Here is a 17,833-nt window from a genome sequence, read left to right on the forward strand (position 1 = left end):
CCACTGCGCCAAGTCAATTTTTAAATTTTTTTTTAGAAGGCCGGTCGCGGTGGCTCACGCTTGTAATCCCAGCACTTTGGGAGGCCGAGGCGGGCGGATCACAAGGTCAGGAGATCGAGACCACAGTGAAACCCCGTCTCTACTAAAAATACAAAAAATTAGCCGGGCATGGTGGCGGGCGCCTGTAGTCCCAGCTACTAGGAGAGGCTGAGGCAGGAGAATGGTGTGAACCCGGGAGGCGGAGCTTGCAGTGAGCCAAGATTGTGCCACTGCACTCCAGCCTGGGCAACAGAGCGAGACTCCGTCTCCAAAAAAAAAAAAAAAATTTTTTTTTTAGAGATGGGGGTCTCACTATGTTGACCAGGCAGGTCTTTAATTCCTGGGCTCAAGTGGTCCTCTCATCTCAGCCTCCCAAAATGTTGGGATTACAGGTATGAGCTACTGTGCCCAGTCTAAATTAGTGTATTTCAGATTGAGTATTTTCTGTTCAGCCATGTCAGTTATGTCTGCTTTCTTTCCTTCCTTCCTTCTTTCCTTCCTTCCTTCCTTCCTTCCTTCCTTCCTTCCTTCCTTCCTTCTTCTTTCTTTCTTTCTTTCTTTCTTTCTTTCTTTCTTTCTTTCTTTCTCTCTTTCTTTTCTTCCTCTCTCTCTCTCTTTCTTTCTTTCTTTTGTCCGAGATGGAGTCCCAAAGTGCTGGGATTACAGGTATGAGCCACCGTGCCTGGCCCCAAATCCAATTTCTCTAAAGCTAATATCCCTTCCATCATACTAGTGATTCTCAGCCCTGGCTAGACTGGAATCTTCATTGAAGTTTTAATTTTTTTTTTTTTTAAGAAATAGTCTCGCTCAGTCGCCCAGGCCAGAGTGCAATGGCGTGATCTTGGCTCACTGCAACCTTGCCTCCCAGGTTCAAGCAATTCTCATGCCTCATCCTCCTGAGTAGGTGGGATTACAGGCGCCTGCCACCACGCCCAGGTAATTTTTTTTTTGGAGACAGAGTCTCGCTCTGTCAGCCAGGCTGGAGTGCAGTGGCGCAATCTCGGTTCATTACAGCCTCTGTCTCTCGGGATCAAGCAATTCTCCTGCCTCAGACTCCTGAGTAGCTGGGATTATAGGTGTCTGCCACCACGCTCAGCTAATTTTTGTATTTTTAGTAGAGACGGGGTTTCACCATGTTGGCCAGGCTGGTCTCGAACTCCTGACCTTGTGATCTTCCCCCCTCGGCCTCCCAAAGTGCTAAGATTACAGGCGTGAGCCACCGTGCCCGGCCTTTTTTTTTTTTTTTTTTTGAGATGGAGTCTTGCTGTTGCCTAGGCTGGAGTGCAGTGGTGCCATCTCAGCTCACTGCAACCTCTGCCTCCCAGGTTCAAGTGATTCTTCTGCCTCAGCCTCCTGAGTAGCTGAGATTACAGGAGCGTACCACCACACCTGCCTATTTTTGTGTTTTTAGTAGAGACGGGGTTTCACCATGTTGGCCAGGCTGGTCTTGAACTCCCGACCTCAAGTGATCCACCTGCCTCGGCCTCTCAAAGTGCGGGTATTACAGGCATGAGCCACCGTGCCTGGCCAGTTATGTGTTTCTCAGAGCAGAAGTGATTTATTCTTAGCTTTTGGATGTAGTATATTTTTGAGAACAAAGCATATTCTTAATTAGATTCTAGATAGACTGATACTGGAATAAATTTATATTTCTGCCAGCATTATCTGAAATGGTAGTGGTAGAATGAGGTATATGTGACCCAGAAGTATCTTTGATGGCAAGCAGAGAACATTTTGGTATTACACATTTACTGCAAATAACAGAAAATCAACTAGTAATTTTGAAACTATCTGTGGAGTTCTAGGCATGTTGCTGGATGGCAAGTCATGCCTCTCCCTCTGCCTCCATGAATAGTTCATCCCTTCAGCCAGAAGGTCTCTTCCTTCAGAATGGAGCCACTTCGTCCTGCTTCCCTACTGGGCTCCTATGTAGGTATTTATTTGGAGAAAGGGGTCTGCAGCTACATTAATATTAAAAGCACAAAGCATGATCTTTTTTCTCCCTTTCTATCTTCCTCAAATTTGAAATTCAAGAATATCTGACTCATAAGATGACTAAGAGTCCCTCAGACTTTTTGCAGAAGTATACACATCTAAGTTTTGGCTTTCCAAAGGATAATAAAAGATAGGATTTTTGTTTGTTTTCATTTGTGCATTTGTTTGTTTGTTTTTCTCCTTTGGTACCTCACCTTTTCACCCAACTCTGGCTCACATGATTTCCTTAAGCAAAAATTAAGATGTTCATATGCGATCTGTGTCTGGACTCCCAAATTGCACCATATATGTTGTAGAGCCTGGATTTTTAGGTATTTTTAGATCATACTTTTCAGAACAGTGGGTAGCTTAAATGATTTCACTAAAATGAGTGCATTATACAGCATTTCTTCAACTTTCAACTTTCATTCTGGGACTTAATTTCAAATTCAACCTTACTTTGACATGTTTTATCAAATTGTTCTGATTAAATGCTATCACAAGAATGAAGCATGTTGAAACAGATTGTGAAAAAATATGAAAATCCATATAATACAATTTTGAGGTTAGGAAAAGAAACTTTATACAACGAAAAAAGAATCTTAATGCTCATAGGCCATATGAAACAATGAATCTGACTGAAAGAAGCTGAAATATTGCCTGACACACTAGGAATGAGCTGAAAGTATGGTTTCTTCTTGTCTACAGATATAAGTGAAAGTGGTTCTTTTTTTCGTTTGTGTTTGTTTTTGTTTTTGTTTGAGACAGGGTCTTGCTCTGTCACCTAGGCTGGAATGCAGTGGCGTGATCTTGGCTGACTGCAACCTCTGCCTCTTGGGCTCAAGCAATCTTCACACCTTAGCCTCCCAAGTAGCTGGGACTACAGGTGCGCCACCATGCCTGGCTAATTTTTGTTTTCTGTAAAGATGGGATTTTGCCACATTGCCCAGGCTGGTCTCAAACTCCTGAGCTCAAGCAATCTGCTCTCCTCAGCCTCCCAAAGTGCCAGAATTAGAGGTGTGAACCACCATGCCCAGCCTAAAGTGTTTCTTTATACCTGAGATGAGCTAAATTAAACCAGGATTTTTGGAACCCTAAATTATTATACAATTTTTTTCTTTTTTGTCTGAGACAGTGTCTGGCTCTGTTGCCCAGGCTGGAATGCAATGGGTATAATCACAGCCCACCGTAGCCTCCAATTCCTGGGGTCAAATGATCCTTCCACCTCAGTCTCCTGAGTAATGGAACTATAGCTGCGAGCCACCACGTTCAGCTAATTTTTAATTTTTTTTGTAGAGATAGGATCTTGCCGTGTTGCCCAGGCTGGTCTCAAACTCCTGGGCTCAAGCAATTCTCCCTCCTTGGCCTCCCAAAGTGCTAGGATTATAGGCGTGAGCCACCAGGCCAAGCCTTATACAATTTGAGAGAAGGAACTAAAAGATCTACTTTGGAGAGCTGGGTGCAGTGGTTCATGTCTAATTCCAGCACTTTGGCAGGCTGAGGCTGGCACATCGCTTGAGCCGAGGAGTTCGAGACCAGTGTGGGCAACATGGTGAAGCCCTGTCTCTACTATCAATGGAAGAATTAGCCAGGCGCAGTGTTCTAAGCCTGTAGTCCCAGCTACTCAGAAGACTAAGGTGGAAGGATCACCTGAGCCCAGGAGGTCGAGGCTGCAGTGAATCATGATCACACCACTGCACTCCAGCATCTGTGACAGTGAGACCCTGTTTCAAAAAACAACAACAAAAAAATCTACTTTAGACCAGGCACAGTGGCTCAGGCCTGTAATTCCAGCACTTTGGGAGGCTGAGGCAGGCAGATCACTTGAGGCCAGGAGTTTGAGACCAGCCTCGCCAACATGGCAAAATCACATCTCTACTAAAAATACAAAAATTAGCTGAGCATGGTGACACACACCTATAATCCTAGTTACTTGGGAGGCTGAGGCACAAGAATCAGTTGAACCCAGGAGGCTGAGGCACAAGAATCAGTTGAACCCAGGAGGCAGAGGTTGCAGTGAGCCAAAATCATCACTGTACTCCAGCCTGGGTGACAAAGCAAGACTCTCAAAAAAAAAAAAAAAAAAAAAAAAAAGAACCTACTTTGGAAACCATCTCCATCTATTAGTAAATTTTGCTGTTTGAACAACTTTATAAAGATTGTATTTTTAAATTCATTGTGGAAAAATGTTAGCCTCTTCTAATATTTTTGTTTCTTGATTTGTGTATAGGTTTCACTGTCCAACCTGGAAACCGATGGAGTCTAGAGGTGGGACAGGTATATGTCATTACAGTAGACGTCTTTGATAAAAACAGCACAAAGGTCTATATTTCAGATGTGAGTCAGTCTTTTTTATTTTTCTGAGGTCCTTGTAGGGATAAGATACATAAGATGTGGAGTGGACCATCTTCCTGGCTAGAAAGCCCTCTTTCTTTCTTTGATTCTAGATTTTTACCTTTGGAAAAGCAAGTTGCTAATTTATTATTATCATTAATTCTCTTCTTCTTCTTTTTTCTTTTTCTTTTTTTTTTTTTAAAGAGACACAGTCTCGCTCTGTCACCCAGACTGGAGTACAGTGGTGTGATCATAGCTCACTGCAGCCTCCAATTTCTGGGCTCAAGCAATCCTCCCGCCTCAGCTGGGATTAAAGGCATAAGCAACCATGCCCAGCTAGTTCTGTTCTTGAGGAATGCTAAATTAGAAGTAAAAGATATAATTTGGTCAGAATTATAGAAAAGAGGTGAAATGAGTACCAGTGATGACACTTTGGAGGGTGTCCTCATTCTACAACTTCATATCCGAGATGGTTAACAGAGTTTTGTAATGGTGAGAGTAGTAAATGTGAAGTATTGTACTCACTCTCTAGGGTCCTTATTTCATCCTGAGAACTTTGAATTTATAAAATGGTAAAAATTACGCTAAAATTTGCGTAAGCTTTGACTCTTGCTATTCCTGATGTTTGCCATTGATAGATCTTTCAAAAACTAGTACCATTTTAAAATTATATCTCCCCAACTTATAATTTCCATGAGGGAGAGCAAAAGTTTTGTTTTTATCTCTTTATTCCATGAATGCATAGCTACAGTTTTATAGATGCTTTGGGATTAAGATGACTTCAGAGAAAGAATATATCTTCAGGTTTGTGTTACTGTGGGGCTGATTTTCAGAATCTCAGGATTACACATGACTTTCCTAAGGAGTACTTTGAAGAGCAACTAACTACTGTGAATGGATCTTACCACATAGTAAAAGCCCTGAAAGATGGTGTTGTGGTAATAAATGCATCCCTGACCTCCATCATTTACCAGGTAGGAATTAAACAGACAGTGTTTGTATTCTAAGAACACTGAAGAGGCTTGGCTGACTTGTTGATTTGCAAGCAGATATATAGCATATACCACCTTTATCTTTCAGAAAAATAAAGAAACAGATAAACAGCACACTCGTAAGTTTATACCTCTACAAATTTTCTGTTCTAATCTATGTTATTGTATGTTAAAATATCTGCATTTGTGGTCATTGTGTATATATCATTTGGGGTTTCCTTCCTTCCTTCCTTTCTTCCTTCCTTCCTTCCTTCCAGAGAGGGCCTCATTTCATCAGCCAGGATGGAATGCAGTGGTACACTCATGGCTCACTGTAGCCTGGACCTCCCAGGCTCAAGCAATCCTCCCGCCTTAGCCCCCTAACTAGCTGGGACTATAGGCACATGCCACCACACCTGGCTAATTTTTGTTTTTGTTTAGTTTTTTGAGGCAGAGTCTCACTCTGTTGCCCAGGCTGGAGTGCAGTGGCATGGTCTTGGCTCACTGCAACCTCTGCTTCCTGGGTTCAAGCGATTCTCCTGCCTCAGCTTCCTGTGTAGCTGGAGTTATAGGCATCCACCACCATGCCTGGCAAATTTTTGTGTTTTTAGTAGAGACAGGGTTTCACCATGTTGGCCAGGCTGGCCTTGAACTCCTGACCTCAAGTGATTCACCCACCTCAGCCTCCCAAAGTGCTGGGATTACAGGCGTGAGCCACCACAACCAGCCACACCTGGCTAATTTTTAAATTTTTTGTAAGGAAGGCGTTTCACTGTGTGGCGCAGGCTGGTCTTGAACTCCTAGGCTCAAGTGATCCTCCCATGTCAGCCTCCCAAAGTGCTGGGATTATAGGTGTGAGCCACTACACCCAGCCGTAATGTATTTCATATGCACATCTCCATGTGTCATCAGGTCCACATAGCGTACTTTATTTTTCTTTTTTTGGAGACAAGTCTCACTGTATTACCCAGGTTGGAGTGCAATGACATCATCATAGCTCACCTGCAGCCTCGACCTCCTGGGCTCAAGTGATCCTCCTGCCTTAGCCTTCCAAGTAGCTGGGACTACAGGCGTGTGCCACCACACCCAGCTAATTTTTATATTTTTATAGAGACAGGTTCTTGCTATGTTGCCCACAATGGTCTCAAACTCCTAGGCTCAAGTGTTCCTCCTGCCTTGGCCTCCCAAAGTGTTGGGATTACAGGTGTGAGCCACCACTACCGGGTGCATAGAGTACTATAAATTCTAAAAATCCAAAGGTTTAATATGCCAATTTATTTACCCATGCCCCAAACATTGAATGTTTGCATTATTTCCATTTTATTTACTATTGTAAATGGCATAACTGAGTATCTTTGTACATTTTTTTCCTTTTGGATTATTTCCATACTGTGTAACAACAGAAATGGAGTTATTGAGTAAAGGGATAAGGAATGAATGTTTCTAATGCCTCCAAAATACATAAGTATCCTGATTTTTACTAGCCTGCCAAACCTGCTTTCCTCTCCCAAATCTACTTTTTCTCCAATGCTCCTTTCACTGAGTTTAGAGAAAATCCGAAGTCACCCTTAACTCTGCCTTCTCCCTCAGCTTCTGTATTCAATACATTATTAAGTGCCATGTCAATTCTTCTAAACGCCCGTCAAATCTATTTTTTTTTTTTTTACCATCCCCGTTGTGCTCTCTCTCTCTCTCTTTTTTTTTTTCCTTTTTGAGATGGAGTCTCACTCTGTTGCCCAAGCTGGAGCGCAGTGGTGCGATATCAGCTCACTGCAACCTCCGCCTCCTGGGTTCAAGCGATTCTTCTGCCTCAGCCTCCCAAGTAGCTAGGACTACAGGTGTGTGCCACCACGCCTGGCTAATTTTTGTGTTTTTTTAGTAGAGATGGGGTTTCACCATATTGGCCAGGCTGGTCTCGAACTCCTGACCTTGGACTCCCAAAGTGCTAGGATTACAGGCGTGAGCCACCATGCCCAGCCTCTCTCTCTTTTTTTTTTTTTTAATTGAGACAGAGTCTCACTCTGTCACCCAGGCTGGAGTGCAGTGGTACGATGTTGGCTCACTGCAACCTCTGCCTCCTGGGTTCAAGCGATTCTCCTGCCTCAGCCTCCCGAGTAGGTGGGATCACAGGATCATGCCACAATGGCTGGCTAATTTTTGTATTTTTAGTAGAGACAAGGTTTTACTATGTTGGCCAGGGTGGTCTCGAACTCCTGACCTCAAGTGATCCAGCCGCCTTGGCCTCCCAAAGTGCTGGAATTATAGGAGTGAGCCATGGCACCTGGCCCATTAATAACTTTTTAAACTTTTAATTTTGAAATTATTGTAGATTTACCAGAAGTTGCAAAAATAGTATATAGGACAAAGAAAATGTACATATGGCCAATAGCACATTAAAAGATGTTCAACATGATTAGTCATTAAGAAAATGCAAATCCAGATGGGCGAGGTGGCTCACGCCTATAATCCTAGCATTTGGAAGTCCCAGGCGGGTGGATCACTTGAGGTCAGGAGCTTGAGACCAGCCTGGCCAACATGGTGAAACTCCATCTCTACTAAAAATACAAAAATTAGCCGGGCGTGGTGGTGCATGCCTAATAATCCTGGATACTCGGGAGGCCGAGGCAGGAGAATAGCTTGAACCTGGGAGGCGGAGGTTGCAGTGAGCTGAGGTTGTGCCATTGCACTCCAGCCTGGACAACAAGAGCAAAACTCCATCTCAAAAAAAGAAATACAACTGACATTGGTGTGTTGATGTTGTATATGGCAACTTCGCTGAATTGGTTTATTAGCTCTAGTAGTTTTTTGTGGATTTTTTTTTTTTTTTTGAGACAGGGTCTCACTCTGTCACCCAGGCTGGATTGCAGTGGCACCATCACAGTTTACTGCAGCCTTGACCTCCTGGGCCCAAGTGATCCTCCTACCTCAGCCTCCTGAGTAGCTGGGACTACTCAGCTAATTTTTTTGTAGAGATGAGTTTCACCATGTTGCCCTGGCTGGTCTCAAACTCCTGAACTCAAGTGATCCACCCACCTCAGTCTCCCAAGGTGCTGGGATTAGAGGTGTGAGCCACTGCACCTGGCCCTGGAACTGCCATACTGTTTTCTACAGTGGCTGCACCATTTTACATTCCACCAGCAATGTATAAGTGTTCCTATTTCTCCACATCCTTGCCAACACTTGTTATTTTCTGTTTTGTTTTGTTTGAGATGGAGGTTTGTCCTGTTGCCCAGACTAGAGTGCAGTGGCGCGATCTCGGCTCACTGCAACCTCCGCCTCCCAAGTTCACACCATTCTCCTGCCTCAGCCTCTGAGTAGCTGGGACTACAGGTGCCTGCCACCATGCCCGGCTAATTTTTTTTTTTTGGAGACGGAGTCTCGCGCTCTCACCCAGGCTGGAGTGCAGTGGCGCGATCTCGGCTCGCTGCAAGCTCCGCCTCCTGGGTTCACGCCATTTTCCTGCCTCAGCCTCTCCGAGTAGCTGGGACTACAGGCGCCCGCCACCACGCCCGGCTAATTTTTTGTATTTTTAGTAGAGACGGGGTTTCACCGTGGTCTCGATCTCCTGATCTCGTGATCCGCCCGCCTCGGCCTCCCAAAGTGCTGGGATTACAGGCGTGAGCCATCGCGCCCGGCCTGTTTTGTTTTTAAATAATAGCCATCCTAATGGGTAATAAGTAGTATCTAATTGTGGTTTTCATTTTCCTTTTCCTAATGATCAGTGTATGAGAAGCTTTAAACTATGAGTTCAATTTAAAAAATATATATACAGCCATTCATGTTATTTGGTAGTTTGTATCTTTGAAGGAATTTGTCCATTTTATCTAAGTGGTTGAATTTATCACATAAAGTTGTTCAAAATATTGCTTTACTAGTCTTTTGTTGTCTATAAAATCTGTAGTGATGTCCCCTTATTAATTCCTGATATTGGTCATTTATGTCTCTCTTGTTTTCTTTCTGAGTCGGACTAGGGGTTTATAAATTTTATTGAGTTTTTCAAAGAACAACTGTTGGTTTCATTGACTTTTCTCTATTTGTCTGTTTTCTATTTCATTCATTTATGCTTTTGTATTATTCTCCTTCTTTTGCTTAGTTTGGATTTAATTTGCTTTTCTTTTTAAAGTTTCTTTTTTTTTTTTTTTTTTTTTTGAGATTGAGTCTTACTGTTGCCCAGGCTGGAGAGCAGTGGAACGATCTCGGCCCACTGCGACCTCCGCCTCCCGGGTTCAAGCGATTCTCCTGCCTCAGCCTCCCGAGTAGCTGGGATTACAGGTGCCCACCACCATGCCCAGCTAATTTTTGTATTTTTAGTAGAGAGGGGGTTTCACTATGTTGGCCAGACTGGTCTCAAACTCCTGACCTCAGGTGATCCACCTGCCTTGGCCTCCCAAAGTGCTAGGATTACAGGCGTGAGCCACTGCTTTCGGCCTTTAAAGTTTCTTATGGTGGAAGAACTTTATGATGGATCATTGGGTTATATCTTTCTTCTTTTTTAATATAAGCACTTCTGCCATATTCTATTGGTTATTCAGACCAATCCTAAGACAATGTATACTACATAATGGGGACTACACAAGGGGATGAATACCAGGAGTCAGAAATCTTTGGGGGCCATCTTTTAGTCTAGTTATCATAGATAGGTGCTCCAAATTCGTTCTGGGTTCCCTGATATTAGACTTAAATGATTTAATGAACCTGTTTCCAATAATAACGTGAGCACTGGTATTCCATGGCATGCAATAGCAAAACAGCTGTTTAAATTATTACCTGTAGACACACTCCAGTCAAGTGCATAGAGAAAGCAAAGCTTTAGGTAATCAGCTGGTTGCTCCCATAAAACATTATAGTGAAAGTAAGGGATTTAATATGATTGATCATTGTTACTAAATGTGCTGGATAGTGTGGGGAAAGAAAATGGTTAGATCAGGGCTTTAAATTCCCAGCACAAGATCCCCATAAGAGATCTAAAAGTTTCTCTGACTATCCTTGAAGAAGATCTTACTATCAGATTATTATACCTTGTCTGCAATCATGTGATTAAAATCAACAATAAAGGGAGTTTTAAAGTACATATTTATAAATTTAATAATGCACTACTTTTTTTTTTTTTTGGAGACGGAGTCTCGCCCTGTCTCCCAGGCTGGTGTGCAATGGTGTGATGTCAGCTCACTGCAACCTCCGCCTCATGGGTTCAAGTGATTCTCCTGCCTCAGCCTCCTGAGTAGCTGGGATGGTGTGTGCCACCATGCCTGGCTAATTTTTTGTATCTTTAGGTAGAGACGGGGTTTCACCATGTTGGCCAGGCTGGTCTCGAACTCCTGACCTCATGATCTGCCCGCCTCGGATAACACATTTCTTTTTTTTTTTTTAATTATTATACTTTAAGTTCTAGGGTACGTGTGCACAATGTGCAGGTTTGTTACATATGTATACATGTGCCATGTTGGTGTGCTGCACCCATTGACTCGTCATTTACGTTAGGTATATCTCCTAATGCTATCCTTCCCCCCTCCCCCCAACCCACAACAGGCCCTGGTGTGTGATGTTCCCCTTTCTGTGTCCAAGTGTTCTCATTGTTCAATTCCCACCTGTGAGTGAGAACATATGGTGTTTGGTTTTTTGTCCTAGCGATAGTTTGCTGAGAATGATGGTTTCCAGCTTCATCCATGTCCCTACAAAGGACATGAACTCGTCCTTTTTTATGGCTGCATAGTATCCAGAATCTACAAAGAACTCAAACAAATTTACAAGAAAAAAACAATCCCATCAAAAAGTGGGCGAAGGATATGAACAGACACTTCTCAAAAGAAGACATTTATGCAGCCAACAGACACATGAAAAAATGCTCCTCATCACTGGCCATCAGAGAAATGCAAATCAAAACCACAATGAGATACCATCTCACACCAGTTAGAATGGCGATCATTAAAAAGTCAGGAAACAACAGGTGCTGGAGAGGATGTGGAGAAATAGGAACACTTTTACACTGTTGGTGGGACTGTAAACTAGTTCAACCATTGTGGAAGACAGTGTGGTGATTCCTCAAGGATCTAGAACTAGAAATACCATTTGACCCAGCCATCCTATTACTGGGTATATACCCAAAGGATTATAAGTCATGCTGCTATAAAGACACATGCACCTGTATGTTTATTGTGGCACTATTCACAATAGCAAAGACTTGGAACCAACCCAAATGTCCATTAGTGATAGACTGGATTAAGAAAATGTGGCACATATACAACTATGGATAATGCACTTCTAAATACAATTGTCCCTCAGTATATGCGGGGAACTGGTTTCAGGACCCCACATGTACCAAAATCCACACATACTCAAGTCCTACATTCAGCCCTGTAGAACCTTATTATTTATTTATTTATTTGGTTTTTTGTTTGTTTGTTTGTTTTTTGAGACCAAGTTTCCCTATTGTTGCCCAGGCTGGAGTGCAATGGCGCGATCTTAGCTTACTGCAACCTCCGCCTCCCAAGTTCAAGCAATTCTCCTGTCTCAGCCTCCCAAGTAGCTGGAGTTACAGGCATGCACCACACGCTCGGCTAATTTTTTGTATTTTTAGTAGAGATGGGGGTTTCACCATGTTGACCAGGCTGGTTTTGAACTCCTGACCTCAGGTGATCCACCCACTTCGTCCTCCCAAAGTGCTGGGATTATAGACATGAGCCACCTCGCCCAGCCAGCCTTGTAGAACCTTACACAAAAAGTTGGCCCTCTATATATGGGTGGGTTTTGCCTGTTTTTAAGTATGGGGCGAATTTCTTACCCTAGCACCTTTAAATGTTCTCATTTTCTTCTGAATAGCTTATAGTATCCCTTTGCCTTTACAGTTTATGGATGTCCAGGGGTCTTTCTTCTGAAAGTATGGTTTCCCTTCCTATGTTGATTTTTTAAAAAGCTCTTTTATTTCAGGGAATTTTAAGCTATTTTCCCTGATTCTGATAATTAGTTTAGGTCTAGCAAAACCCTTTTCATTATTATTTTATTTTCATTATTATTGAACCATAGTAGCTATGCTTATTTAATGAAGAGAAATATTTATTTCTTTATTTCTTTTATAGATAGAAACTGGTTGAGTAATTTACGAGCATACCATTTTGCTGATGTTTTGAGTATATGAATGTGTATTATAAGAATAGTCCTTATAAAATATATTTTGCTCCTTTTTTCCTTCTCTTATAGAATAAAGATATTCAGCCTATAAAATTTCTAATCAAACACCAACAAGAAGTGAAGATTTATTTTCCCATCATGCTTACACCCAAATTTCTGGCATTTCCTCATCATCCTATGGGAATGTTATATCATTATAAAGTACAGGTATGGTGTCCTATAAGGCTTCACAAAGAGATAAGCCGGTTTCTCTAATAGCTTAATTTATTGAAATTTGATTAATGTTACATTTATTTCCTCCCAATCCTAAAAGTATAACTTGGGTTTTGGTGACAACCAAAATTATACTCTTGAAAAATGTCATCTATAACAAGACTTGGTTATAGATGCTTTCTGTCTCTCTTCCCAATATCCTTTCCTTGTGAGTTTTGTAAAGTTCTATTGTGTCTTTTTTTTGACATTTTGTGACACTACCATTACTTTGCCTCCCTTTAGTATTTCTCTTGCCTGTTAAGATACTTTACCATAGTGTCACAGTTTCTTTTCTTTCTTTCTTTCTTTTTTTTTTTTTTCTGAGATGGAATTTTGCTCTTGTTGCCCGGGCTGGAGTATAATGGCGCGATCTCGGCTCACTGCAACCTCTGTCTCCCAGGTTGAAGCGATTCTCCTGCCTCAGCCTCCGGAGTAGCTGGGATTACAGGCGCATGCCACCACTCCCGGCTAATTTTGTATTTTTAGTGGAGACAGGGTTTCACCATGTTGGCCAGGCTGGTCTCGAACTCCTGACGTCAGGTGATCCACCCACCTTGGCCTTCCAAAGTGCTGGGATTACAGGTGTGAGGCACTACGCCCGGCCTAGTGTCACAGTTTCTAATGTGTCCAAAAATAATTTATTATATTATGTTATTATTTTGTAAACTTTATTTCACCAGTCAAGTTTTACATTTTCACTTAAATTTTATTTTCTTCTGATTGTAATTAAATGTAATGTGCGTTTTTGCAGGTAGAGGGTGGCAGTGGCAACTTTACCTGGACTTCTTCTAATGAAACAGTGGTCATAGTAACCACGAAAGGAGTGGTGACTGCAGGTCAGGTCAGGGGGAATAGTACTGTTTTGGCCCGAGATGTACAAAATCCCTTTCGATATGGAGAAATTAAGGTAAATGACTCTCCAAATATTCTTATTACCCCTACAACACTACTGTCTAAATTTAAGTAATTAACACACTTTTAAAAAAGAGCCCAACATGGCTATTTAAAAATATTACTCACATTCAGTCTAGAAATACTTTTTTTTTTTTTTTTTTTTTTGGAGACAGAATGTTGCTCTGTTTCCCAGGCTGCAGTGCAGTGGCAAGATCTCAGCTCACTCACTGCAACCTCTGCCTCCCGGATTCAAGTAATTCTCCTGCCTCAGCCTCCTGAGTAGCTGGGATTACAGGTGCCCACTACCACATCTGGCTAATTTTTGTATTTCTAGTAGAGGTGGGGTTTCTCCAGGTTGGCCAGGCTGGTGTCAAACTCCTGACCTCAGGTGATCTGCCTGCCTTGGCCTCCCAAAGTGCTGGGATTACAGGTGTAAGCCACTGCATCCAGCCAGAAATACATATTTTAAAAATATTTCTATAACTAGGTTGAATCTTGCTTCACTTAATAGTCACTTATTTAACATCTATGTTTGTTTCCTCATAGGATGATGTTAGTATCCACCTCAAAGATTATTATCAGAATTATTGAAAAATGTTTTTAACTGGAAAATTTGAGGAAAAAATGATGAAATGCATTCTGTATTTATTATACTAATTATAAAAACATGTAAAACTGAAAACAGTAATAGGTAACATTTTGAGCATTTGTTACAGTGCTCTACAAGTTCAGAGAAACTTCCCTTATAATGAACTATAGAAGTGATCACTGAAAGTATAGTCTTTGTTGTCAGGATTAAATTAGATAGTGTTTACTCCAGTGCTTAGCATATACTTAATATTTAATTAACGTTAACTTTTTTGTTATAGTTATACATATGATTTTTAAATGGCCTTTCTAGTAACTTTATCTCTAGTGTCATATTTTGGTTTGTCAATCTGTTACTAAAAGATTGAAAACTCTTTTTTAGTATATTATGTAACCATTTTCCTATTTTTCTCCTTCATTTTTTCTTTTTTTGAGACTGAGTCTTGCTCTGTTGCCCAGACTGGAGGGCAATGGCGTGATCACAGCTCACTGCAGCCTCAAACTCCTAGACTCAAGCAGTCCTCCCACCTTGGCCTCCCAAGTAGCTAGGACTACAGATATGCACCACCCCACACAGTTAATTTATTATTTTTGTAGAGACAGGGTCTCACTGTGTTGCCCAGGCTGGTCCCAAACTCCCAGCCTCAAGTGATCCTCCTGTCTTGGCCTTCCAAAGTGCAAGGATTACAGGTGTGAGCCACTGTACCCAGCCCTATTTTTTTTTTTTTCCCTGAGATGGAGTCTCACTCTGTTGCCCAGGCTGGAGTGCAGTGGTGTGATCTCAGCTCATTGTAACCTCCGCCTTTCAGGTTCAAGCAATTCTCCTGACTCAGCCTCCTGAGTAGCTGGGACTACAGGCACCCGCCAACACACCTAACTAATTTTTTTTTTTTTTTTTTGAGATGGAGTCTCGCTCTGTTGTCAAGGCTGGAGTGCAGTGGTACGATCTTGGCTCACTGCAAGCTCTGCCTCCCAGGTTCACCCCATTCTCCTGCCTCAGCCTCCCGAGTAGCTGGGACTACAGGCACGTGCCACCATGCCCGGCCAATTTTTTGTATTTTTAGTAGAGATGGCGTTTCACCGTGCTAGCCAGGCTGGTCTCTATCTCCTGACCTCGTGATCCACCCGCCTTGGCCTCCCAAAGTGCTGGGATTACAGGCATGAGCCACTGCACCCGGCCTAATTTTTTGTATTTTCAGTAGAGACGGGGTTTCACCATTATGGCCAGGCTGATCTCGAACTCCTGACCTCAAGTGATCCGCCCACCCTGGCCTTCCAAAGTGGTGGGATTACAGGCATGAGCCACCGCGCCCCATTTTTAATATATGTTGCTGTCCTCTATAGGACTTAATAGTTTGCCATCACTCAGTGAACATTTATTGTCTCGTAGGTATTATTGGACATCCAGAGATACATAACACATGATCTCTATCTTAAAGTATTTAAAGTATAACTAGGAAGATATATTGACATGAAAAAAGTTAAATAACATTTTAAGAAAATGATATGTGAGATATTTAAAGCACTGTATGACTGAGAACTACTTGAATTGTACAGTGAGTGCTATTAGTTTGTAAAAGAGAAATCCTTGTGTATGGGACTATCAGAGACTATTATGAAAGAGGTGCGAACTTGAATAAGACTTTTGGGGGATGGAATAAAAGTAAGGCCCAAGGGTCAAATTTAGAGTGCTTCCTTATTTGGTAAATAAACTTTTATCAGAACACAGCTACTCCCATTCATTTACATATTGTCTGTAGCTGCTTTCAAGCCACAACTGCTGAGTTAGTAGTTACCACGGAGACCGTGTAGCCTCAGTAAGTCTAAAATGTTTACTATCTAGCTCTTTACAGAAAGCTTTGCCAATCCTTGCTGTAGACAGTGGGGAACCAATACAGGCTTTTAACAGGTCAATGGTATGGTAAGGTCGCTGTTCTGAAAGATATCTAATTATTTTTATAATCAGACAATAACAGCCATCATACTAAAAAACAAAAGATACTTGCTGGTGTTATAGACTAGTAGATTAGAATGGATTGAAAGGAGAAGGTGAAGGCAAAAACTTCAGTTAAGCTTGAACTAGATGGTATTGAGAAAAGCAGAAAATAGACAAAAATGAGAATCTTTTTTAACAGGTAAACTCAATCAGATTTGATTGAGCAGGGAAGCGTTAAACATTTAAAGCCACAGAGATGGTGTGGAGGTTTCTCACTTTGCCAGCGGGGTGGATAGACAATACAAGAGGCTGGGAGTGGTGGCTCACACCTGTAATCCCAACACCTTTGGGTGGCCAAGGCAGGAGGATGGCTTGAGGCCAGGAGTTCGAGACCAGCCTGGACAACAAAGCAAGTCCCCCCCATCTCTTAAAAAAAAAATTAACCAAGCGTAGTGGCACGTGCCTGTAGTCCTAGCTACTGAGGCAGGAGGATCGCTTGAGGCCAGGAGTTTGAGGTTGTGGTGAACTATGATCACGCCTCTGCACTCTAGCTTAGGCAAGAGTGAGACCCTGTCTTTAAAAAAAGAAAAGAAAATACAAAAAAATGGAAAAGATGATGAATTTAGTTTTGGATACATTTAGCGTAATTCACCTATGGAGAATCTAAGTGGATGTTTTTAATTGGAAATAGGAGTCTGAAGTCCATCTGAAAGATTAGGGCTGGAGAGTTTGCATATGGTTAGTCACTGAAGCTTTGGGACTGGATAAGGTTTCCCAGGAAGAACATATGGATCCTGTGTAATGTAAATGTCACTTTAAGAAACATAAGCAGAGGAAGAGGAACTAGCAGAAGAAACACAGAAAGTGGCAAAAATGACAAAATAAAAGACACTTTATTTATTAATTTTTGAGATGGGGTTTCTGTTGCCCAGGCTCAATGCAGTGGCACGATCATGGCCTACTCCAGCCTTGACCTCAAGCAATCCTTCCACCTCAGCCTTCCAAGTAGCTGGGACTACAAGCGTGTACCACTACACCTGGTTATTTTTTTTTTTTTTTTGAGACGGAGTCTTACTCTGTTGCCCAGGCTGGAGTGCAGTGGTGTGATCTTGGCTCATTGCAACCTCCACCTCTCGAGTTCAAGCAATTCTCCTGCCTCAGCCTCCCGAGTAGTTGGGATTACAGGCGCCCACTACCGCGCCCAGCTAATTTTTGTATTTTTAGTAGAGACGGGGTTTCACCACGTTAGCCAGGCTAGTCTTGAACTTCTGAACTCAGGTGATCTGCCCGCCTCGGTCTCCCAAGGTGCTGGGATTACAGGTATGAGCCACCACACCCGGTCTAATTTTTTATTTTTGTTTTTGTAGCGATGAGGTCTCACTATATTGCCCAGGCTGGTCTCAAATTCCTGGACTCAAGGGATCCTCCTGCCTTGGCCTCCCAAAGTGCTGGGATTATAGGCATGAGCCACCACACCCGGCCAAAAGAAATTTTAAAAAGATATCAAGAAAGAGGAAGTGCTCTAAGTCAAAGGTTGGCAAACTTTTTCTATAAAGGTCCAAATAGTAAATACATTAGTCTTTTTTTTTTTTTTTTTTTGAGATAGAGTCTCTATCGCCCAGGCTGGAGTGCAGTGGCACCATCTTGGCACACTGCAAGCTCCACCTCCCGGGTTCAGTGGTGCCTTCTTGGCCCACTGCAAGCTCCGCCTCCCGGG

General features: G+C 42.3%; 1 protein-coding gene across 3 annotated transcripts in view; it reads left to right on the forward strand.

Annotated features, from left to right (window-relative positions):
* Nucleotides 1–17,833, forward strand: part of NUP210L (nucleoporin 210 like) — a 150,527-nt gene that overhangs the window by 20,160 nt on the left and 112,534 nt on the right. For all 3 annotated transcript variants that reach the window (XM_032154498.2, XM_058439250.1, XM_058439251.1), the window contains exons 8-12: nt 2,277–2,345; nt 4,244–4,350; nt 5,181–5,321; nt 12,516–12,653; nt 13,450–13,605. In XM_032154498.2, coding sequence (XP_032010389.1) covers nt 2,277–2,345; nt 4,244–4,350; nt 5,181–5,321; nt 12,516–12,653; nt 13,450–13,605 — 611 coding nt within the window. The remainder of the gene's footprint in view (nt 1–2,276; nt 2,346–4,243; nt 4,351–5,180; nt 5,322–12,515; nt 12,654–13,449; nt 13,606–17,833) is intronic.

This window comes from Hylobates moloch, unplaced genomic scaffold, assembly GCF_009828535.3.
Source record: "Hylobates moloch isolate HMO894 unplaced genomic scaffold, HMol_V3 SCAFFOLD_5, whole genome shotgun sequence".
Classification (NCBI taxonomy): domain Eukaryota; kingdom Metazoa; phylum Chordata; class Mammalia; order Primates; family Hylobatidae; genus Hylobates; species Hylobates moloch.